This window comes from Odocoileus virginianus, chromosome 11, assembly GCF_023699985.2.
Source record: "Odocoileus virginianus isolate 20LAN1187 ecotype Illinois chromosome 11, Ovbor_1.2, whole genome shotgun sequence".
NCBI classification, from domain to species: domain Eukaryota; kingdom Metazoa; phylum Chordata; class Mammalia; order Artiodactyla; family Cervidae; genus Odocoileus; species Odocoileus virginianus.
The window spans coordinates 31,945,949-31,971,058 of NC_069684.1; the positions used below are offsets into that span (position 1 = coordinate 31,945,949).

General features: G+C 53.2%; 1 protein-coding gene across 4 annotated transcripts in view; it reads right to left on the minus strand.

Moving 5' to 3' along the window:
- Positions 1-8,755: 8,755 nt before the first annotated feature.
- Positions 8,756-25,110, minus strand: part of NPHP4 (nephrocystin 4) — a 133,057-nt gene continuing 116,702 nt past the window's right edge. For 2 of the 4 annotated variants that reach the window (XM_070474192.1, XM_070474193.1), the window contains 11 exons: positions 23,318-23,526; positions 19,866-20,092; positions 19,484-19,670; positions 18,574-18,657; positions 13,457-13,613; positions 12,866-12,951; positions 12,240-12,325; positions 11,059-11,230; positions 10,289-10,468; positions 9,887-10,030; positions 8,756-9,300 (listed from right to left, as the gene is read on the minus strand). In XM_070474192.1, coding sequence (XP_070330293.1) covers positions 9,160-9,300; positions 9,887-10,030; positions 10,289-10,468; positions 11,059-11,230; positions 12,240-12,325; positions 12,866-12,951; positions 13,457-13,613; positions 18,574-18,657; positions 19,484-19,670; positions 19,866-20,092; positions 23,318-23,526 — 1,673 coding nt within the window. In that variant the 3' untranslated portion in view covers positions 8,756-9,159. Of the gene's footprint in view, positions 9,301-9,886; positions 10,031-10,288; positions 10,469-11,058; positions 11,231-12,239; positions 12,326-12,865; positions 12,952-13,456; positions 13,614-18,573; positions 18,658-19,483; positions 19,671-19,865; positions 20,093-23,317; positions 23,530-25,110 lie in introns of all 4 variants that reach the window. The other 2 variants (XM_070474191.1, XM_020904462.2) reach the window with 1 other exon arrangement.

The following is a 25,110-nucleotide window of genomic DNA, read 5'->3' on the forward strand; positions in this document are numbered from 1 at the left end:
CTACAAGACTCAGGAAACCTATTTCTCAGCACCCATCTTGGCTTGTTGAGTGGGGCCATTGAATTCCCCCTGAGACCAGTGCCCCTTGAGATACTAGAGACCTTCATTTTGTTCATGGCATGAACGGCGAATGGAGCACAGCTGGTGCTCCAGGAGGATTAACCCCACTGGCCACACACAGCTGGACCAGTAAGACCCAGCAACATTCCTGAGGAACCAGGGTTAAAAATATAAGGGTGCTTCCTGGTGAAGTCAGTCATAGTGGGGCTGTGCCCAGGGCCATGAGCCCCATTACTGTGAGAAATGGTCAATCAGGATTCAGAAAGATACATGTGAACTTCAGAGCAATCTTGTGGAAAAGTACAATCTCCCCTCACCCCACCCATCACCACTAAAGGACAAAATCTGGACTCTCTGATTCCAAAACCCTGCCGAGAAGCAGTTTCCAAAGAGACTTCCACGGAACCCAGGTTCCGCAGGGTGTTCCTCAGACAGGACACTGTGGTTGCACAAGTTCATGTGGTGATAACACATGAACAACATCTTCTTTACAAACAGGGCCAAGACAAAGATAGTCCTACAGAGCACTTTACTAGAAAGCCTGGCCCAGTACATTAGAAAGAGCAAGAGAAATAAAGAGATAACAATTGGACTATAAAGAAAGCTGAGCGCCAAAGATTTGATGCTTTTGAACTGTGATGTTGGAAGAGACTCTTGAGAGTCCCTGGGACTGCAAGGAGATCAAACCAGTCAATCCTAAAGGCAATCAGTCCTGAATATTCTTTGGAAGGACTGATGCTGAAGCTGAAGCTCCAATACTTTGGCCACCCGATGCGAAGAGGTGACTCACTGGAAAAGACCCTGATGTTGGGAAAGACTGAAGGCAGGAGGAGAAGGGGACGACAGAGGTTGATATGGTTGGACGGTGTCACTGACTCGAAGGACGTGAGTTTGAGTAAGGTCCAGGAGTTGGTCATGGACAGGGAAGCCTGGCATGCTGCTCTCCATGGGGTCACAAAGAGTCAGACATGACTGGGCGACTGAACTGAACTGAAGGACTAGACAGGGAGAGAGAAGGCTGTCGGGATCACAGATGATATGAGTATTCACACGGCCAACCTAATATAACCCTACAGCCAAAGAATTATAATTAATAAACAAGTTTAGCCATGTTGCCAATTATAGAACAAACACAAATGGCAACTGTGTTCTTGAGATCAGCCTAGAGTTTTAAAAGGAAAAAAATTTTTTAAATACCATTTCATTATATAGTGGTTTCAAAAGTATTCACTGTAGTAGTATTTTTTAAACCATATTTAAGTTGTAGATACTCTTCTGAATATGTATTTTAAAACAAAACCTTTAAATGTGTATGGTAAGACATTAGCAAGAAGTATTAATAAATATGTAAGACTCAGCAAGATCTGTATGCTATATTTTGAAAAGACCGCTAGGAGACAGAATTAAATGAGCAAATAGAATTCGATCCCATGTGGATGTAAAACTATATATATTTATGCACAAAATGCATAAACATTTCCCAGAAGGATTTAAGAAAAATGGTAGTTCCCTCTGGGAAGTGTTACTGAAAGCTGCAGGTGGAGGAAAGAATATTCAAATTTTTATTTTATACTCTTCAGTGTTGTTTGAATATTTTTACAAAGTGCACATATAACTTTAAAAATAAAAAGATGTTTCCACAGTGTGAGGCCTTAGAATCTAGTGTTTGGACTTATTTCTTTACCAGGGTCCTATAATTGATTCTAATTAAGGAAAACATTAAGTAATGTTTTTCCAATTAGCTCACAAACCGTTTTCGTCCTGTGGTAGAATGCATGTTTGTTCTCCACTGGGGACATTGCTATTATTAAAAGCTTATAAAAAGGACAAAATAGATTTTAAAATGTTTTGATTTTTAGGGGACCTAGTAAATTCAATAGTAGGATCAGTTGTACAGAGCATTCACAGGAAAACATAAAAGTACAAGAAAAGGTTGTTGATTACAGCATTTTATTGGAGGAACATTGGGAACATCTCAATTCCCATCAGAGGGGAATGGCTTGAAAGATGGACCTCTGGGTGAACAGAAGATCTGGCAGCAAACAGGGGTCACCTCTAACCAGCAGAATTGGGGAACCATCTACAGAGAAGCAGCAGGCTTGGAAACTGCCCAGACAGCAGCTAGAGGCAGTGTTGGAAGAGGCTGGGCAGGATACGGGTGTGGGGGTGACAGACATGGTCATGCTGTTTAGAATCATGGAACAAGAGGCGGCCCCCAGGACAGATACCACGAGGACAGGTAGCAGCCAAAGGCTGTGCTGAGGAGGGGCCAGAGGCTGGCGGCACATGGCCTCCTCGACTCCAGGAGACCAAGCACGGGAACCCTGGTGTGGCCAGGCAGCCAGAGAAGAGGAGAGACAGTGGCTGTGGACACGGCTTCTTAGTGGCCACAGGTAAGCTTGTAGGTGAGGTCTCTATGGAACAGAAAAGAGAACAGTCGGGTGGGCTGGGGAAGGAGAGTGGCTTTAGATACTGGCCGTAGACAGCACTGGCAAGATTTTCTGTACAGAGGAGCAGAGAAGGTGGTAGCCAGAGGGGAGAACAGACAAAGAAATGGCTTTTCTTGTCAAGATGGGTGATGGAGAATGACTGTGTGCGGAATGTTCCAGAAGAGACAGAGGGATAGGAGTGAGGCCCTCTGGAGTTAGAGGGGTGGGATTCGGGCCCCCATGGGGGCCAGGACACCTGGTCCTCGGTTAGGGAAGGGGAGGCACAGGCCAGGTCACAGATCATAGTGGGACCACAGGAAGGTTCTGGTTTGCTGGCTTCTCTTTTCCTCCATGAAGAACAATGCCAGGTTAGCAGCTGACTCTGAGGGTGGGAGCCGGGAGGTTTGAGAAGGAGCAGGGGTGGGCCGCTCTGTCAGGATCCTGGAGAAAAGATGGACCTGGAAGGCACAGTAGGCCCATGTGCTTGTGGCCCATCTGAGAGCTGGGGCCACAGATCCAAGGAGAAACCCAGCAGGTGGCCGAGCCTGCCTCCCTGTTCTGCTGCCAGGGGCAGACAGAGGGGCACTCTGCCCAGTGGTTGTAATGACCAGTGATCTCAGGGCTTCAGGGTGTGATGGTAATGATGGGAAAAGGCAGTGAAAACAAGAGGCAAGAGAAGGGGCTGAGATGCAGAGGCAGGGGTGGAATGAGCATGAGGATGGCAGCCAGTCAGTGTCATGAGCTGAACTGTGTCTCTCAAGTTCATCGGCTGAGGTCCTAACCCCCAGGACCTCAGAGTGTGACTATACTTGGAGATGGGGTCTTAAATGTGGTTAACTAAACTGAGGCCATAAGAGGGAGTCCTAATCCAATAGGATTCCTGTCCTTATAAGAAGAGAAAATCATGCTATAGATAAATACAAAACAGACCATAGGAAGACTTAGGGAGAAGATAGCCATGCACAAGACAAGGAGAGACCTCAGGAGAAACCAGCCAGCCAGCACCTTGATCTTGGTCTTCCAGCCTCCGGGACTAATAGAGAACTGATTTTATGTGGTATGTATTAGGATAGGTGACTAACCAGATGGGGAGGAAGCAGTGACTGGGGCCACGTAGGCCAGTGAATCGTGAAGTCAAAGTGTGGGATGGTTATCCCCTGGCCTCACGACCTCCTAGAAAAACCACAAGCTGTGTCAAGCACTGTGCACTTCAGAGAGATATGGATGATGACAACTACCCACACAAAAATCCACATTCACTTTCTTTGGCCTGAATGTGTGCAAGGGCTGCAATCAGTGTGAAGGACACAGCTCCCAGCGCGGGTACTGCACTCAGTGCTGTCTGGTGGGATGGCAGTGGTATTTGGGACAGTCCCAGGGCTACCACACTGGACATGTATGGCCCCGAGTTCCTCCTCTGCATGAACTCCAGATCCTCACAAGATCCTAAGTGGCAGGAGCTCCTAAACCCTATCGAGGGCCCCACCTCACACAGGAGACCAAGTGACCACAGCCCAGGCAGGATTCAGGCCCACCTGGATCCAAGTCCAGCCCACACCCACTGCACAGCCAAGGTCAACAGAGAGGGTGTTCAGAGCCAAGAGAGAGTTCTGGGCCTGCAACCTCTGCAGGATTTCAACCCCCGTCTCCCATCCTGCAGAGTGGAGGCAGGGAGGCCAGGGAGCAGGTGTGTTGGTATCGCTCCTGCTGGCTACGGGGCCTTGGGCTGGAGGCTGTGAGAAGCAGAAGAGCAGGAGGAGGAGAAGTGCCCTGACGGAGGACCTGGAAGGACAGTCTTGCCTGCAGCCCAGGGCCCTTGCCCGGCCTTGGTGACCTCAGCCCTTCCCCCTGGCCTCACCCCCAGCCAGACCTGGCGTCCCAGCTGAGCCTCAGGCCAACCTCCTGCACGCTCAACTTTTGGACTCAGGGAGGCTGTTCTGACTATTCTTTTCCCTGCAATGTCCTTGGAGCCCCCATTTTAGTGACTTTGTCTCCTGGAGAAGAGCTCATCACTTTGGTGTGAGATTATTTCAAGGTTGAATTCTTGCAATGAAATTTATCTTTAGACCTTGATTCACAGATCAATTCAGGATGCTGACAACAGAGATGACAGACACGCGAGGCTGACGCTGCTTCTCTGAGCAGCCCCACTGCTGCAGGAAGCCACCTGCCAGGGGGTTGGGATGGGGGTGGTCACCCTGTCAGTGAGTCACTCCTTAGATTTATATCAGGCCCTCCCTCCCAAGGACTAGAAATCCATGATTCACTGGTCACATGGATACTTAGGACCCCTGGGGCTGCCATCACAAATGGCCACAAACTTGGTGGCTTCATACAACACAAGTATATCTTCCCACAGCTCTGGGGCAGAAGTCCAAACTCCAGGTGTGACAGGCTGGTTCCTTCTGGTGGCTCTGAGGAAGAAGGGGTCCCCAGCTCCTGTCCTAGGTCCTGGTGACCCCAGGAATCCTTGGTGGTCCTGGGCCATGATCACTCTGATCTCTGCCTCCACCATCTCATGACCTTCTCTGTGTGTCCTTGTCTGTCTCCTATAAGGACACTCACTGGATTTAGGGGCCACCCAAACCCAGTATGGGCTTCCCTGGTGGCTCAGATGGTAAAGAACCCACCTGCAATGTGGGAAACCTAGGTTTGATCCCTGGATCAGGAAGATCCTCTGGAGAAGGAAATGGCAACCCACTCCAGTACTCTTGCCTGGAGGATCCCATGGACAGAGGAGCCTGGCGGGTTATAGTCCATGGGGTCACAAAGAATCAGACACGACTGAGTGGCTACACAGTTATCCAACATGACTCCATCTAAGTCCTTACTTTAAAGGCATCTGCAAAGACCCTGTTCCCAAATAAGGTCACCTTTTGAGGTTGTAGGTGGACATGAATTTTGAAGGGACACTATTCACCTCACTGCAGGTGGAGTGACCTCCTCACATCACTCTGTGACTTGCACTTGACTTTCAGGTCCTCCCTAACAGCCTCGGAGGGGCAAGGAGTGGTGTGGTGACACAGTGATGCACAGTTGGCTGTCCCCAGGTGGGCATCCCCTGACACAGCTATGCCTTTGTCCCTGCACAGCCTCCCATGACAGCTCAGACCTGGCTCTGCTGTAGGATCAGGGGAGCCACGAGAGACCATGTGTCCCGATGACAAGGTTTCTTCTACATGTGGCATCCCACCCCCTCCACCAGCAGGAAGGGCCTCCGAATTCTCTCTGTCCCCCAGACTCAACGGCTGCATCCCACACAGGTCCAGGGAGACCCCACGATGCTTAGGTCACACCAGACACGGGCCCACTTGAATGACTTCCTGAAGCCACTGGCTGTTTCCCTCCATCCCCTCCTCCCCTGCTTATTTTTTGTAAAGGTCTCAGCACACATCCCTGAAAATAAAACTAAAACTGCTGCAACCCAGATCATCAGGGGTCAGAGTTGCACGCACCCCAACCCTCTCCACCGGGAGGAAAAAAGGTTGATGAGGAAACAGAATGGTTGTTTTCCCCAACCTCGTCGAACCTGAGGCAACAATTTTAAAAGGCACCTTAATTTATTTCTAAAAAGAGACAAACATAGCATTAAATCATTATCAGATGTGAGCAAAGCAAAGCCGCTAATCTGGCTTTTATTTGACTCCATTTAGTTAAAAGTAGCTTTCTGCTGGGGTAGGAGGAGGACGGGCAGGAGAGAAGAAATAAAATAATACTACTAAAAAATGCCCTTGATGGAAATGATAAGGTTCCCTTTGAAAGATGGTGCGTCTCTCTGCGTGGAAGGAAGCAGCTCCCAGCCCTTCAGAGATCCGGGGAGGCGGCTGGGCCCGGCTTTCTTATGTAAATCACCCACCGCCACGCTGCCAGCAGTGCCAGCTGGCCCTGGGACTGACTACGAGGAAGACGGAAGCCAGACGGAAACACCAGTCCACACTTCGGGCGTCGGTGCAGGACACCTGGAGTCCATACAGGACGGAAGAAGGCCCGTCTTTCGCAACCCAGAGTGCACAGTGAACTTGACTCAGGGTTTGGGATCCAGCAGAAGAGCCCCAGGATGGCGGATCACAGCCATGGCTTTTATTTGACATTGAAAATTTATCACAAAACAAATCTCGGTTCTTTGTGAGAAAAAGGAAAAAAAGAAAAAGAAAGAGAAACAGAAGGAGGAAACACTCAGAATGGCATAAAGTTTTTTTAATCTTTTTAAATTTTGACTCTGCTGGGTCTTTGTTGCTGTGCTAGGGCTTTCTCTAGTTTTGGCGAGCAGCGGCCACTCTCTTGTTGAGGAGCATGGGCTCTAGGGGACACAAGCTCAGTGGTTGTGGTACACCGGCTTAGTCACCCTGAAGCATCTGGGATCTTCTTGGACCAGGGACTGAACCTGTGTCCCCCGCATTGGCAGACGAATTCTTAACCACTGTATCACCAGGGAAGTCCTGGCATAAATTCTTGACAAGCTCAAGCCCCACCTTGTGCCCAATCCTCACTCCCCGGAGGGGCTTCAAATCCTCACCTGTGCCCAAGAGAGGGCTTTTTGTGCCAGAGTGACCGAAGACCACAGTCTCCAGGGGAGGAGGTTTGGCATAGGAAGAAAGGCAGAGGAAAGCCCCTCAGGTGTGTAGAGAACCTGCTTTTCAGACTTAAAAAAGCGTGGACCACCTTCCCACCCCAGCTGAGCCCAGCTTCACCGGCCCCAGCCCCCATGGAACCAAGGCCATGGTCACTGGAAGAAGGTGGGTCACTAATTCAGCCCCCAGTCCTGGTCCTGAGGCAAAGTGACTGTCCTCCCCAGCCCGGTCACCCATTATCAGCCAAGCATCAGCTCACCCCATAAGCCTGAGACCCTCCCAGCCCCCGCACCTCTGCCGGCTTCCTTCTCACCCACCCTCCTCTGAGTCAACTTCTTTCTTTCTACCCCCTCCCTGCCCTTCTCCTGCTGTTCCTCTAACGGACTTTATCACCAACCGATCATCGATGCTGTAGCCTAGTGGTGTCTGAGCACCACCAGGAGGTCAGCTCCTGACCTGCGGCAGGGATGGGGGTCGTCTCAGGGCACCACAGTGTCCCGACTCCTGCACCAGCTGGCCGGGAGGAGTGCCCACAATCCAGGCCAGACGGATGAATGAATGAAGTAACGAGGGAGCAACGATAGACAAGCAGCAGCCCTGGCGGATGGCCTCTCTCCTGCCAAGGCCCCTCGCTGCTTCCTCGAGTGCTCAACCTCCCCTGGCTCCTGCAAACCTGTCGCCCGAGGGCTCCCCGGGCACATCATGGAGGGGCGCCCCCCCCCCCCACTCCCAGTCAGGGCAGGACTGCCACCAGTCCCTCCACACAATGTGCTGGGACAGTGGCCTGAGCTACACAAGGGCCTGTAGGGCTCCCTGTCCAGTCTCTGTTTTATAGACTAGACGTGAGGTAGGGAAGCAGCTGGGCCACCACTGTGCATGGACGGAACGAGCTCCTGGAGGATCTGCCTCTAGGAAAAGAGCAGCCCCTTGACTTTCCAGTTCTTAGAAGCATCTGGAAATGGGAGGAGATGAAAGCGAACGATCCTATGCCCACCCCCACCCCCCCACAGTGCACCCCCTCCCGACTTTCTCCTCCTCCACCTCCTTGGCCTCCAGGACAGAAAGCAACTGGGCTCCAGACCACCTTCCTTCCTGAAACACACTCCTCACCAGGGCCTGGTCCCTGGAGACAAGGCCTGGGCCTGGACTGGCCTGTGTGGACGAGCCGAGATCCTGCCGTGCGTGCAGCAGGCATGCAAAACACAGGGGCTGCCCTTGAAAAGACAGCTTGGAGAATGTAAACAACAGCCAGGGACACCCTTTGGTGGGTTCTCACACTGTAAACTCAGTTCTTTTGTCCACACAAGCACTGGGATGGGGGTGGGCAGAATAATTCCACTGACTCCGGCTGACCTGATCCTGGAAGACATGACTCGGTCATGTGGTCAAAAGGATGGAGTTAAAAGATCTTGAGATAGGATGGTTGTCCTGGACTCTCCAGGTTAAGTCCAGGGTCATCACAGGGCCTCACGGGGAGGCAGGGGGACCAGAAGCAGAGCAGAGGCAGAGATCAGCGCTGCCCTCCCCTCAGGTCAGGGCCAAGCAGACTCTCCCAGGAGCCACAGGCCACAGGCCACCTGACTGCCCTCCGCCACGTCAGCCTCCAGGGAAAACCAAGCTTATGCTGTGGACAGAAAACCTCTGACGAAGGTGAAAACAGCAGAAAACACAAAAACTGCCAAAAGAAAAAATGTGTAAAAGTTGAGTATTTTTGTAGTTTTTTTAAAAGATGTGAAATAATACCAGTATAAAAAAATAGTACATACCAAACAATATAGTGTTTGTATAAAACTCTGTAAAAAAGCACAATTTTATCATTTAAAAATAATTCATAAAATACATTTTGCTGAGAGCAAATCCTAACATCATAGACAGTGACGACTCCCGTGTGCCACAGAGAGAAACCGGCCTGGGTTCACCTGGGCACTCACATCTCCCACGGGACTGCTATGCAGTCAGTACTGGCAGCAGCCTGACGGAACTGGACAGGACCATCATACACAGTCAGGGCGTGGGGACCCCCCGATCCTTGGCCGAGTTCACGGAGCAGAGTCCTGGGACAGGAGCAGCTCATGAGAATGGCAGGACAGCCCCCACCTCTACTGGTAGATGACCTTCACGCAAAAGGTCTCCTCGTTTTTGTCTTCGTGGTCGTTGATGTAAATCAGGATCTCCTCCTCCCCGGCTCTCTGACGGGACGCAAACTGCAGGCCGATGGTGTAGGTCTCACCTCCCCCGACCTGGAAAGAAATGTCGCCATACTCGTGCCCACCCAGCCGGCTCCACAAGCAAACACACACACACACACCTGCCATACTCGTGTCCCCGCCCTCACCCACCAGCTCCTCTCTCTTCCAGCAGCTTCCACATAGGCAAATACACATACACGCACGCGCACACACACACACACACACACACACACACCCCACCCCCAGGCTGGCACACTTCAGAAAACACATGTACATTCGGAACCAACCTCCCATGTTACTGTCAAGCCCTCTCCCCCATAGCCGCTCTTCCCAAGTCCCCGGGAGACACGTCACTAAGCCCCCTTCCCTGGTTGACAGCCTCTGATCCCCTCTGAGCTGCTGCTCACTTTCCCTAAAATAGCCATGGTAGATCAAGGCCTCACTTGCCAGACAATCTGGATGAAACTGCTGTGAAACTGCCGGGGAGGTAGGGGCCTAGGTATGGGGTCAGAGGCCCAGGCAGAGCTCAGCGGGGGCGCCCCTGGGGACTGCAGGCATCTCCCTGTTTCCTCCAGGACTTCCTGGAGCGCCCCCCTGCCCCCGCCCCTGCAGGGTCCCGCCCCCGAGCAGCCCGCACCTGGAAGGCGTCCTCCTTGAACTGCAGCAGGTGGGGGTGATCACTGAGCAGGCGGTAGGCCCTCCACGAGGGGTAGGGGTTGGTGTAGGTGATGCGTTTGTTGGCGCCCCTCCCGCCCCCCGCAGGCAGCTTGATCTCGAAGGCCTACGGGGAGTGCAGGAGTTGGCCCCTGGCTGCTTCTCCGGCGGCTTCCCAAGCCTGCCCTGCGTTCGGGGCCCTTAGACGCTGGATGGCTCCATAAATACAGCAGACAAGCCCCCCGAGGTCCTGGCCGAGGAGGCTCACAGTTCAGAAGCCAACACCCCCCAGACCCCCAGCCGCTGGGCAGGCCAGGTTAGGGGACCAGGTGACAATCAGGGGACACCCCACCCCAGCTGCATGGCCCCGCACCCCACATCAGACCTTGGAGATGAGAGGTGGTCGGCAGGAGAGACACAGGAGCCACGAGGCCACCAGCTGGTGGGCATCCGCGTCGACCAGGTGGAGGTTCACGAAGCGGCTGCCCGGCCTGCGGGGCCTGACGCTCACATGCAAGTCCTGCACCCCATGAGGGGGCAGCACGAACACACCTCTGGGGTCCGTCTTCCAGGGGACAGGGGAGAAGGGGGACGGGAGGTAAGGGCTTCATCCCAGGGAGCCCAACGGTTCAGGGGTGACCACCTGTGCTGGGTGGGAAGCCCGCCAGTCTGCATGAAGTCAACCTTGCCACTGGCACCAGTACCAGCGGGGCACAGTCCATGTCCCCATCTTTGGGATTGAGTCCCCTCCCCCACAGCAGGAACCCCTAAGTGCTGGAGCGGCCTTGGCAGAGAAGAGCTGAACCAGCCCAGCCTCGGGTGAGGCATTCGCATCATCCCATCATCGAGATGTACAACTGTGGCCATGCTGACTCCAGAGTCACAGTTAATTCTTCCCATGATATACAATATATACTCCCATAAATACGGTAATATATACTCCCAGCAATTCTACAAGTTGGCCCTGGGGGTCTGTAAATAAGTCAGTCACCCCATGAAGGCACATCTGGCAAAGGCGATGTGAACCAAGGCTCCATTGATTTTCAGGAACCCCCTGAGTCGCAGCACCATTCCCATCCCCTCCCCAGGTGGGCAAGGATAGGAGGGCCCAGGGGACCTACTCGAGACCCAACAGCCCCCACCCAAAGGCCATACCGTCAGCTCCTGGGGGTGTGAGCTGAAAGCCTGCACTCTCCTAACTGTCTGCGTCCCCCGGAGGACAAGAGCCAGGCGGGTCCTCTGGCCAGTGATACAGGAGACGTCCACTCGCTGCAGCGAGTGCAGGTGGACCTGCCAGGTCTGGACAGGTGTTGCCAACCAGCGGTCTCTGTGGGCAGAACTATTCACGGTCAGCGAGGACAGTACACTGACTGTTGGAGGGGAGCCCCAGGAGGCTGAGAAGGCAGCCAAGAGGGCAGGCGGGGCCCAGATGCTGTCACCCCCACAGCCCCCTTCCCTCGGAGGCTGAGGCTCTCAGGCAGGGCTGTGGCCTCTGTGTGGCCTTGATCCTGAACAGAAACCCCAAATGTGTGGCAATGTGGGCTTCTGCACACTTGCACCTGGGTCAGCAGAATCCCAAACCAGACCTAGAGCAAACCCCCTGGACAGCATGGCATGGACAAGGATGTGGGCTCAGAGGTCACATGGGCCTGAGCCCAGGCTCTGCACCAGCCATCTGGTGCCAAGGACACTGACCCTTGGTGGTAAATGGGCCTCAGGGACACCTGCCCACAAGCCATCATGAGGACAGCACTCTTTAACCACCACATGGCAGCTCCAAGCCAGGCAGTGACCCTCGGTGGGGTGGGCACTCAGTGCAAGGGACACCCCCCAACCTTCCCCATTCCCAGACGGGCTGCAGCAAACTCTCCAGCTTGCCTGTATTGGTTTCAGAGGCTCTCAAGGCCTGGGAGATATGACCCGCAGGAAGAGGGAAAGGGACTGAGGTCATTTCCCTGGGTCCTCGGGCATCACAGGAAACAACACCACCTTCCACCTCCCTGGGGAGCGTGGTAGGCACAACCACAGCCTGCATCCCTCAGACATGGGAGGGGCCACGGGGACAAGGCTGTCTGGCCATACTGGTACGTGCTGCAGCAGAAGTGGCCTCCTGCCTGGGTCTGAAGCGTCCCACCAGCTGGTAATGCCAGCTGAGCAGAAGCTCCTTGCAAGACCTCAGCCAGTCTCAGCTCACGTGGCCAAACGCCTGACGGCCTCCTCATCACAAGTGTAGAAGCTGCAGGGCTGGCTACTTCCAAGGCCACCAGCGGTCCCCAGCCTGCCCCCTCACCAACCCCCCACCCCACCCTCCACACTACCAGGGCCCACACGCTCACACGTAGATGATGACAAAGAAGTCCTTGACCTCTGGGCTAGGGCCACTGGCCACCTTCAGGAACACGTCACGGGGCTCCCCGGGGCCCTGTTGACAGGGGGGTGCATCACAGCAACACTGGGCTCCAACCTCAGCCCCCCAAGACCCCAGGAAGCGAATGCAGGTGTGAACCAGGCCCCCTCCCCCAACACATTTTTAATTCTCTGTATTCGTCAGAATTCATTATTTTTGTCACTGCAAAAGAGAAAAATCCTTAACTTCTTGATTTCATATTGAGTTTAATAATTATATTCTGCAGGAGATTTTATCCCATTTCCTAACCAGTCATAACATAATTATGGCTGTTATCCTTGCACAATGGCAATTAATAAGTGCCTTAATTACCACTCACTTTATTCTGTTTGCCTCACACATTTTTTTTTAATTTAAATTCAGATAATCAAGGAACTGATCTGCTAGCAGGAAAAATGAAAACTCATTCATAAAACTCTCATGAGGATGTCAAAATAGCCCTTTAGCAGCTTAGAAACAAGCCACTTTGGTGAAAACCTAAAATGAAGAGGCTGCAGGACACCCAGGATACAAACGGTAGGCAGGGCCTGGAGAGGGCAGGGCTACAGAACTTACCATATTCTGTGTCTCACAAATGATGTTCGGGTCACTACATCGAACGTGGAGTGGGGGGTCCTCACTGGACGTCCCTACAGGGGCACCTGGAGGGGGGAATACGAAAGCAAATGTCTTTTCCCAAAAGCCAAGGCCCCATAGGTGCTTAATGAAACCCACGAGGGGACACAGCTGTCTGCGTGAGCACCAGCACTTCTTTCCCACCCGAAGGAGTAACCAAAGGAAGCGGGGGGTACCATGGGGCCAGGAGCCAAATACAAAGGCTCAGTTCTACTCTGCAGGCACCAGGGAGAAGTGAATCAGCAGGTGAATCCCCAGGCCCAACACGGAGGGCAGCACAGAGCCTGCCACCCGAGGCTGGGGACCTTTCCAGGGCTGTGGATTCCAAGATGGAATCCGAGGGCCACGGGCGCCCTGCCACTGAAGAGGATGTGAGAAGGTCACCGTGTCAAATGGTCAGGCAGGAGGCTACGCTGGGTCGTTTAAGAGCATCCCGGGTTGATGGAAGAAGAATACTTGTCACGCTCAGGGAGAAGCCTTTTCCACCTGCTGAACCTGCCACAGGCCGGCCGTGGGGAGAGTGGGACGTGCCTGGAAGCGTGTGCCACGGCGGCAGGCGGATGGCCTTCTTCAGGAAGGTGAGCTCCGGGTGGTAGAAGCGGAAGACCTGGTCCACCACGTGGGGCTGCAGCTCCACCGTCAGGCAGAGCACGGCCAGGGGCTTGCCGCTGCCCGCGCGAAACAGGACCTGCCGGAGAGCGGGCGGCACAGGGTCAGGACCCACACACGGGGTCCCAGGCAGCTGCATGCATGGCACCTCTCTGGACAGAGAGGGTGGGGGTCCCTGTAGGGTCTGCTCACCCCCAGGAGGTGGGAAGGGCAGGCAGAGTCAGACACACAGGGTCTGCAGTCGTGGGTGCCCACCCGAGGTGACCGGCCTAGCACAGGTTCTTACACACATGGACCACACACGGCTGCCACTCCTGCCACTTCCTGGAGGGAAGGGAGGTGCTCAGAAGGCCAGTGAGAAAGGTCTGCAGCCCTGAATACCCCTCTGATACTCACACTGCCTGCATGTGCTGGGAAGTCATTCTAGAAGATCTAGACACTAACCCCACCAGGTCCTCATGGGTGGGAGCAGAGCACGTTCCCCCAGATGGTAAAAGGAGGCTGTGCTTAAACCCAAATGGCTACAAATACAAACTTTCTTTTTTTAAAAAAATGTTATTCACTAAAAAAAAATGTGTATGTCCAAGAGAGGTTCTAACTGGGGAGATGATGGAGCCGGTATCTTTATTCCAGGACTCGGCCGGCCCAGAGAGCTCTCAGGAGCCAGGATGGAGAGTGGCACATCATCAACCCCAAAGTTGGACAACCTTCCCACATCAGCACAAAGCTCAGGCCTCCAGACAGACCTTCCACATGGAAAGGTGGCTCTCCCAGTTTGTGGGTTTTATTCTGAAACCTTTTAGATGTGTAACTGGACACATTATAACTGGACAGCTACCCATGAGGCCACGTGGGCGTGAAACTGCCCACCCTCTGAGCCCCCAGCACTCAGCCGCCCTCTCCAGGGAGCCCTTCCTGAACTCACGGTCACTATCCCTTGTCTGTCTTCACCATTCCCTCCGGGTCTTTAAGTGACTCCGTGTTGGCACCACCTTTTTGGAGGGTCACCTGAAAGCCACTGCCCCATGCATCTGTCCCCAAGTCTGTTGCCATGCCTTGTGTGTGCCCACCCGGCTTCATGATCCACTGGGAGGGGAGGCCCACCACTGCACCCACATTCCTGGCAGCTGCGCCCTGACACTCCTGCTGCAACTTCACTGCTACGCTGGGACCTTTAGCTCTACAATGACCGACTGTTTATTTAGAGCAAGGATCTGTTCAGAGGGATCAGGAGCAAGGGCACCCCAGTCATAATGAGCACACCCAGTACCAGACCTTAGTTTCTAAACACCATTCTCCACTAACAGGAACCTTAGATAACTGGCTGATCCAGACACGGAACAGAAAGTCTAAGATGACTCAAGATGGAACATCTCATGTGCCAGGCACTGAGGAAGAGATCCAACAATAGCAGGGACCTGTCAAAAGGACCCAGGGGCCAACTCAAAGCAGAAGCCCCTGGTGGATGAGCAGTAAAACAGAGAAAGACAGTGACAAATGACAACCTGCTGAACGAAAGAAGAATTCATGCTCCAAAATGGTGACAAATAAACTACAGGAATGAATGGAGGGACGCAAAGCTCTGCCTCACTTAGAATGTAGACGGGACGATCAAATCCGAAAGTCACTGACAGCCAACCATCACGCAGGAATCATCAGTGAAAAATTATTTTTAAAAGAATGTCTGTATGTGTAAAACTGAGTCACTTTGCTGCACAGCAGAGATTGGCATGACGCTGTAAGTCGACTATACTTCAATTAAAAAAAGAATCATCAGTGGATATGAAAACTAGCAGCGGAAGTTGATGAGGAGCAAGATATTGACATAGTCTGAGTATCTCCTGACAAAACTCAGATATTAACGTAGTCTGAGGAGCTCCTGACAAAACACTATAGTTCTAATTATCATCTATAAAATACTTGTGAATTAATTTTACATTGAAGGAGCCTGGCAGACACCATCTTAACCAAGTTAGAGAGTTAAATTAACATCACTGGAAAGAGAACAAATCAACATCGCGTCCCTCCCGATCAGAGGCTCTGAGAACACAGCATACCATCTGTGCTCGTCCAGCCCTGGATGCACAGCCTGAACCCACTGACTCGCGAACACCAGACAAACCAGACTGAGGGGCAGGTGGAAGAACTGGCCTTTGTGCATCCAAAGTACTGAGGTTGTGGAAGACCAGGAAACCTGGGTGGGACCACCCGATGCACCATGGGACCCCGGGTGGGTGAGGGGTCCAGGGTTGGGATATTTGGTAAAATGCAATCCAGGTCTGTGATGAAATTGTATCAGTGTCAATTTTCTGATTTTCCAAGGCTGAGCACCAAAGAACTGATGCTTTTGAATTGTGGTGTGGAGAAGACTCTTGAGAGTTCCTTGGACAACAAGGAGATCAAACCAGTCAATCCAAAGGAAATCAACCCCGAATATTCACTGGAAAGACTGATGCTGAAGCTAAAGCTCCAATATTTTGCTCACCTGATGCAAAAAGCCAACTCACTGGAAAAGACAGTGACACTGGGCAAGACTGAAGGCAAAAGAAGAAGGGGGCAGCGGAGGACAAGATGATTAGACAGCATCACCCACTCAATGGCCATGAGTTTGAGCAAACTCCAGGAGACAGTGAAGGACAAGGGAGCCTGGCATGCTACAGTCCATAGGGTTGCAAAGAGTTGGACATGACTGAGCGACTGAACAACTGTGGTTGTGGAGTAGAGAGTCCTTATTTTTAGGACATACGAGTTCTAAGTTTCAAGGAGCAATCAGGCATTTTGCCCATAACTTATTCTCAAAGTGCTCAGAAAATATATATATATGTGGATAAATATAGACACAAAATGATAAGGTGAAGGTAAAATGTCAACAACTAGGAATGTGAGTAAATAGTACATGGCGATTCTTCGCACTATTCCTATAACTGTTCTCTAAGTTTGAGATTATTTCAAACTAAAAAAAAGGCACAGAAATAAATAATTTTTTTTTAAAGGCACAGGAGCTAACTTGAAAAGGATGGCCATGGCCAGAGAGAGGACAGTTTAATGGCCACTGCCTGCTACACAGCAAATATAAAACCACGAGTTCATAATGAGACTCCCCCCAAAACTGACCAGCTTTGAAGGTTCCTAGGGCACAACTCATTATTTTAAAAATTGATAAGTAAAGGGAAAGAATCCAACATTTACCCCGACCTTCTGGTGTAAGATATATTTCAGGGTAACCAAACTGCTGACGGGGGAAGCTCTTATTTATAGAAGAATCACAAGCAGTAAGTACAGGAACAATGAGCAAGGTGGAGTTTTACCTTTCCACCCTTATGGAATAATGGGTGTGGACAGTGGGCCTTTAGTGGACACATTAGCCACCAGGAATAGCCAGTCGCCTCGGCCTCTGCATGTGAGGCCACAGTCAGCCCAGTGAGGCTGGCCCATGGTGGCCGGCCCTCACCCAGTGACTCCAGGGACAGAGCGCCGAGGACAGCGGGTCCCGGCTTCCACAGACCAACCACAAAAGGATGAGTGAGTACAGAATGGACATCAGGCCATCCTGAGGATCTGCTGCTAACTTGGGGGCAGTGATGATGGCACAAAGCCAGGTTAAAAAATTAGTTCTTATCAGTTTAGAGATACATACGGAAGTAATTATGAGTAAACTCGTAAGGTGTCTGGGATTTGTTTTGAAACTCCAAATTCATGTAAGGAAAAATTAGCCTCTCAGATTTCATTTATAGCCCTAACTAAGAAGTTGATACATTTCTTAGACAAAGGCAAAGGTGTTGGCTCCATGTTTAAATAAAATACAGCAAATTTTCCCTGGTCATGGGTCATCGGCACAGGACTGCCCCCTAACATGGAGAATCAGGGATGCAAGGCTGCCAGGTTCTCAGTCTTGGAAATCTGTTCTCGGGGCAAGCAGTGGGGCAAAAGTGTTCTTGTTTTTACTTTCATTTACTTTCAAAAGGCAATTTTTTTTGGAAAGTCACTCAGTCATGTCCAACTCTTTGCAACCCCATGGACTGTACAGTCCATGGAATTCTCCAGGCCAGAATACTGGAGTGGGTAGCCTATCCCTTCTCCAGGGGATCTTCCCAAGCCAGGAATCAAACTGGGGTCTCCTGCATTGCAGGTGGATTCTTTACCAACTGAGCTATCAGGGAAGCCCTTCAAAAGGGCCTGGAGAAATCCATGGACTCTACAGTCCACGAGGTTGCAGAGAGTCATACACAACTGAGTGACTTTCAAAAGGCATTAGTCTACCAAAAAAAGAAAACAAAAACAAATTTCTATAAAACAAGTTTCCCAGATAACTAATAAGGACCTATTGTATCGCACAGGGAACTCAATACTCTATAATGACCTATATGGGAAAAGAATCTGAAAAGAGCGGATATATGTAGATGTCTAACTGATCACTTTGCTGTCCATCTGAAACTAACACAACACTGTAAATCAACTGTACTCCAATAAAATTAAAAAGAACATGATGCTGTCCCAGGCTCCCCTAAGGACATCCTATATCAGCAGGCGTGTGACTGAGAAGTGCACCCTGCAAAGCCACCCCCAGAGATGGCAACGGGTGAGTCCTACTTCCCAGGAGTAACACACAGACACATACGCACCACCTGGATTCTACACAACACGGATACTCTGTCAGGGTCAGAAGGCCCGTCTGACCCTGAGTGTGGGGGCTATGCAGTGCTGGCTACAGCGGACACTGTGGGGGTGGGATGCTGGCTTCCCCCTGAGCAAGTCTCCAGGGAGGTGTTTCCATGCTACACCTCTGCCTGGAGGCCATACCAGAATCTGGCTGAAGCTGCCACTGCCCTGTTAGGACACGTAATGTCTACCTCCATGGGCCCTGCCTCACCCACACCCTAGACCTCTCCCCTCTAGGAGGTGCAGAGAAGGGTACGGGGCCCTGAGAAACAAACCACAGAACCCATGACATCCTTCACCCTCCACTCAGAGGACCCCTGGCCGGCACTGCCAGATCTCAGACCATCCAGATGGGAAGCCTACTGTCCTCTGCCCCTTACCTTGGCATGTTTGGTGGGCATCGTGCTGGACTTACGAGGTGACCTGGCATCCGTGTCCTTCTCTGATCTCAGCTCAGCAGAGGCCTGTGAGAAACCATGAGCCCCCGGGGTCATGAGATGGAGGCCCAGGGTGACAGGTGCTTCTTCCCACCTGTAGGACCTTCTACCTGTAGGAACAGCTGCCACCCTGAGTCCATGGCCTCAGAGGCCCCTTTACTCTCACAGTGACCCAACCCCTGGCAGCTGCTGTTATTAACCAACCCCACACCCCAAAGAAGAAGGGGGGCATGCTGAGAGCTGAAAGGGGGATCAGAGCCCATAACCCAGCTCTGCTCAAAGCCAGAGCCCTGACACCTTCACTATAGTCCAGACAACCTCTTGCCCCAAAAGTGCATCCAAAAAGCCTGTACTGAAAACTGTGAGCCCCTCACGTTCATCTCAGTGATGAGCACTGCCTTGCAGAGCCGACCTCACGGGGTCAGGATGGAACACACCCACCGTATCTGTCCCATCACAGCATGTGCTCTACTCACACCCCGACAAGAAACCGGGGTGTGCAGTTCATGTTGAGGAGCAAGCAGCAGTGACGAGAGAGTAGAAAACCCTAGAAAGTTTCAACCCGCCAGCTCCTCTGAGATTCATAAAAGGCTCTTCTACGAAATTAGGAAGGAGGATGAAGAGGAGGCGGTCCAGCTTTCCTGAGCGCTGAGTGACCCATCTGGGCTGCTGGACCACAGCACAGATGCTGGGCATGAGGTGGGTGGTGGGGGCACAGCTGAGACAGTGACAGTCAAGGGCTCACCATCTCCCACCACAAGGGACGAGGTCCCCACCTCCCACATTACTTGGCAAGTGGGCTTTCCCAGGTGTCCGGCCAGCCCCTTGGCATGAGAAGACTGGCCTTCCTCACCTGTGCCGTGGCCTGTGGGCCCACAGAGAAAGTCTGGAACTTGAAGGGGATATGGGCAGTCTCCCGGGGTCGCAGGAAGAGTTGGGGGGCCAGGTTGCCCCGCAGGTGGAACATGTCCTCCTCCAGCGGCGTGTGCAAGTCAGCTATGTCCTTGAAGTACCGCCACTCCTGACTGTCCAGGATGAGGCTAAAGGGAGGGGAGACAGCGCTGGGCCCAATGTCCTTCCGGTCAGTCCCAGCAGCAGGCGGATGCGTTGGTAGGGGTAGATGCCCCCACCCACTCAGACCCAGCGGCCGGGACCCTCGAGGGCAAAACCAGCTCAGCTCTCGGTTGGAGCTGAGAGTAAAGGCTAGGGGCCTCACGGGGTGCCCACAATCCCACCTGAGCTCGGGGTTGTCTATCTCGATGGTCACTGTGTGCTGCGCGTTGTGGGGGTTCCTCAGGGCGAACTCGAAGAACTCGGCAGCACCCAGCGCGGCGTGGATGGTGTGCTGAGTGGTGATGGCCATGCTCAGCGCGCTGGCGATGCTCTCCGCCTTCGTGCGCTCACGGTAGGCGGCAATGACCTGCAGGTCTCGGGTGTGCTGGGCATGGAGGCTCTGCTGGGTCTGCAGATACAGGGACCGAGGGGGCCATAGTCCCGAGGCTCGACATGGTTCAGGGGCTGTTTTCTGGCCACCTCCCCTTCTCCACCCCAAATGCCAGACTCCTTTGGCATCAATACCACCCCCTTCTTGGACTCGGGGTCGGGTGGGACTGGCCACCTCAAGCCCAGGACCTGGGGAGGCACCATGTGCCCAGGAGGCCGCGAGGGGCTCCAAACACAGAGGAGGCCTGGAGAGCTGAATGCCTTCAGACTTTGACACAGAAGGTAAGGACCAAATTTGACTTCTGACTTAAATTAGTTTGGATATTGACTTTCCCGTGTCCAACACTCTGGCCTTTCCCCGGGAGGAGATTGACGCTGAGCTGTGTGTCTCCCGGGGGCTTTGAAAAGAGGAGAGCAGTAGTGCTGACACTTGAGACCTCCCTATGTGGGCATTTTCTGACCAGAGCTTCTTTATGGAATGGAACCTCTGCCAGGCTGGGCTGGACACCACAGCCAGACCTAATTCAGGGTGAGAAACAAACAGAGCTGGGCTTTTCAACCTGGACTTGAGACAGAGGGCTATTCCGGCCTGTCTCCAAGTGGAGGGGACACAGCCTGCACTGCCCACCAGTTAGAGGCCCCAGGACGAGGGCTCTGGGGGACAGGCCCCGTGAAGATGGGCGCAGGGCTGGCCCATCTTCAGACTGACCGCCCAGGTGATCACAGCGACGGCCACTCCCCGGTTCACTGTAGGCCGGGTGGGTAAAGCCACAGACAGAGACAGTGTGGCCCAGAGCATAAGGTGCCCACACTGTTCCAGGCCAGGGGGAAGGGCTGGCAAGAAGGATGGACCTGCCTGTGGGGTCTGGCACCACCTGCAGCTGCCTGGCACCCAGCTCAGTCTTGTACACACTCAAGCCAATCCTCCAGTATCCACTTTATAACTGGTGAAGTGAAAAGTGAAAGTGTTAGTCGCTCAGTCGTGTCCAAATTTTTGCAACCCCACGGACTGTAGCTCACCAGGCTCCTCTGTCCATGGAATTCTCCAGGCAAGAATACTGGAGTGAGTTGCCATTTCCTTCTCCAGGGGATCTTCCTGACCCAGGGATTGAACCTGGGTCTCCTACACTGCAAGCAGCCCAGGTTGGGTGCATGAGACAAGTGCTCGGGCCTGGTGCACTGGGAAGACCCAGAGGGATCGGGTGGAGAGGGAGGTGGGAGGGGGGACCGGGATGGGGAATACATGTAAATCCATGGCTAATTCATTTCAATGTATGACAAAAACCACTGCAATGATGTAAAGTAATTAGCCTCCAACTAATAAAAATAAATGGGAAAAAAAAAAAAAACAGAGGTGATGTCTTGGTCTTTTTCTGCCATAGTTCTGTCATTTCTTAATTCAGAACCCACGCAGGCAAAGGTGATGACACGTATTGGACCCCTCTGACTCCCAGAGGCAGCAGTTGGTACTGCAGCCCCAGACTGGTCCAGAGGTGGGCATGCCACCCACCAGCGCAGGGACACTTGTGAACCACACGCTGGCATTTCTGGAAAGTAAAGCCCTCTCTTCCGTGGCACTTGGCGTGGTCTGACAACATGGAACATGGGACTAGTGTCACCAATTTGCTAGTGTGAGGGGCAATCCTGAGATGCCAGGGAGACGGGGCGGTGACCAATAGCAGTCACTAGGGCAGCCACTGACCTGGGCATTGGACACAGGGTAAGCTGAGTGCCCCTCACATGGAAGCTATGGCTGCCCCAGGGCCTGCCAGAGGTTCTGACTCTGCACTCCTGGCCCCAGGCCAACCACCTCCCCCTATAAGCCGGAGACCCACAGCCTTGAGTCTGACCATCAGAGAAAGAAAGCTGCACCCCTAGCTGTCTCCTGACTGTCTTCACATGACCCCCAGCTCCTGGGGTCCATGGAACCACATGATTCCATGCGCTACACATATGCAGGGTCAGCCAGGACACCGTGCCTGCTGACTCTTCCCGAGGACCCACTGACTTCACAGAACTTCCATCTCTGCGTCAAAGATGAGAATCTTTCCAGAAAGCTCTGGAAGAGAGAGAGACTACCGTATATTTGATAAATCAGGTTACTTTCACCTCAAAATTCTCCAGGGCTATGAACCCAGGAAATCATCACAATTTAGCAGAAAATTTTCTTGTATTTGGAAATCCAGTTACTTCCAAATTTACTGCTGTATTCAAAACAAGGTTCTGAGCTGTTGATTTTCTCTATCAGAACATATCAAATAAGAGGAAACCAGCCAAATTAATCACAATAATGATGCTGGTAACAACAGCGCTGGCAGCTGTCGGGCGGAGGACCTGCTGTGCGTGTGGCCAGCCACCCAGAGGCTGGGACCCCTGGCGTCCCCGGGTAGCAGCTGATCAGCCCTCAGAGGCTGCACAGGAGGCAGTGGCCTGGATGCCCTGTGGCCCGGAAGGAGGCCTGTCCCCAGCCCAGCCCTGGGTCAGCCTCCCCTCAAGGCATCCTCACAGCCATAGCTCTGCTCCGCGGCAGCAAGACTGTGCCACACTCGGCTCCCATGGTCCACCGGCTGTCTGGGCTGTCTGGGCCCCACCCGGCCATGTCCCCTCTCACATCCCCTCCTGCTGTGCTCCACGCCCTTCCTCCCCCCAATCAACTCAGGGCGGTTCCTTGTCCACCTGTGGGCACCGGGTGAGGGCCAGGCATGGCAACTCTGTTTGTGTCCACCAGGCCACAGGCACAGGCCTGGCTGGAGAAGGCTGTCATCTGTTCAGACACCCGCCTGCCTCAATATAGAGGCCCCTAGGGCCCCGTGGGCTCCTCATCCCATAAACTCGTAAGGTACAACCATCTTCTCCTATTTATTAGCTGCAAAATACTACAGGGTCTTAGATTTTTAGTCCAAAGTGGGAATTCTGACCATCATGGTTGCTCTGGCACCTGTGATAAAAAGTCCTCATGACTTTGCTCCCCAAACCTGGGGAAACCTCAGAATCCCTCTCGGAGCTGTTTTAAAAGTTTAGGCTCCAAGGACCCCACCCCGCACCAGTAATTGATTAGAATGGAGCCCAGGAATTGGTTTTTATTCAAAGTACCGCCATAATTCTGGCTTGAAAACCTCCCCTGATGGCTTAGAAGTCGAATCTCTCATGTTCTGTAATGAGGACGCAGAAGGGACAGGGTGGCTCCTGCAATGTTCCGGTGAACCCGCCCGCTCCTGCTGGGGGACCAGGCACCCAGGCTCACCAGCGCGCCCAGCCCACGGCGGCCCGGCTCTGATCCACACTCCCGCAGTCGCACGGCCCTCATGCGCTCCAGCTTGCGCCTGCGGACGGCATCCCCCTCTTGACCGACACCCAGGGGCCCCCGGGCTCCCGGTCTCGGGGGTGTGAAGAGCAGGGCAGCCAGTCCGCTATCCACATCGGCCAGCTTCTGGGCTTGGACCACATTTTTCACTGCTGGAAGGTTCAAAGAGAGGGTCGGAGGTTAAAGGGCAGAGTTTACACTGTCTAAGCAGCCAGGGCTCCATGCCTAGCAGAGCACTTCGCCCAGCGAGGGAGCCCGGAAAGCACCCAGCTTCTCGTGAACCCTGGGGCGCTGACACGGGTGGAAATGGTGCATCCTGCCCTGGTCAGCATCCTTCCCTTCTCCAGCCTCTCACAAAGAGGGGATTCGGTCTCGGTCCTGGGACACAAATGTATGAATCCCCCTAGGTGATCGTCTAGGAAAAACCTCAGTGTTGCAGAAGCTCACGCCCTCAGGATGCCCCAGGGCCATGACCCTGCTCACCCCCAGTCCCTCCAGCAAGCGCCCTCGACACCCGGCACCACTCTGAGCTCTCCGGCACATGGTCCCGGCAGATCCTCAAGCTCACCTGGGTAGGGGTATCACAAGCCCCGAGTTCAGATCAGGAACTGGGGCCTCTGAGGAGTCCTGTCCCTCAGCCTGAGGTCCCTGGACAGCAGGGTAGGTGAAGACTGGAACACCCTGGCTCATACTCCAAGTCCTCTGCTCTGCACTTGCTTCCTCTCACTGGTGGGGCCCCCCAAGCCCTGTCTCCTCTGCGGTTTCTACTGGAACCCTGGACCCAAAGGCAAGTGGTGCAGCCGACAAACAGAAGCCACAGCAGGCAGGCCAGGCCCCAGCAGCCAGGAGAGCTGCACTGCCTTCCTCCCGTCCTGGGTGCTCCTGGGACATGTGCACATGGCATGAGCCACACCACAAGCTGACACACAGACTCCTGGGCAATCACTAAACCAGGCACAGGCAAGCAGGTGAGAGGGAGTCCCCAACCTGGAACTGGGTACTTCCTCCAGGCACTCCCAGAACCACAGGATGTAACCTCTAGCCTGAACTCCGCTGGCCGGGCGCCCACTCCCTGTCCTCATGTGTCTCCACCTCCTGCTGCAGTGCTCCATATCCTCCCTCAGTAGAGACGAGCACTATTTCCAGGTTCTGGGTGCCATGAGATGGTGCAGACATCTCACACCGTCATCCCAAAAGAGCACTTGTCCTGTGTCTGGGGTCCAACTCCACAGGGATAGGAGTTCCAATCTGGATCAGGCTCGAGCAGCCCGAGGCCCACGGTCCCACGAGGAGGGGCCAGGATGGGAGATGAACAAGGATGGGGGTGATCGATCAGCTCATGTGTTCAGACTGCATCACCCCAATAAATCACTTTCCCGGTTCCAATGAAACCAGAAATGAAATTCAGTGTGACCACACGGGACCATATTGCTGAAGCCAGGAAGTGCCTTGTAGAGCTCAGCACAACTTCCTGCTTTCAGAACCTTGCCAGGGGGTGGACATGGCTTCTGGTGGAGCGCCCTTACCCTCTGGTTTTGATTAAAATAGGGATTAGAGGACCAGTGACCCTAGAGGCTCCCAATCCCTTCAACAAAACCTCACTTTTGTAACTCCCCGCACTCCCCAGAGGAGCCCCTGACCTGCCAGGCCCCGACCATGGATTTTAAAAAACCACTCCCATTTTTTGGCTTTATACTATACTGTTCATGCAAAAAGGCAAAATGGTTGCCTAA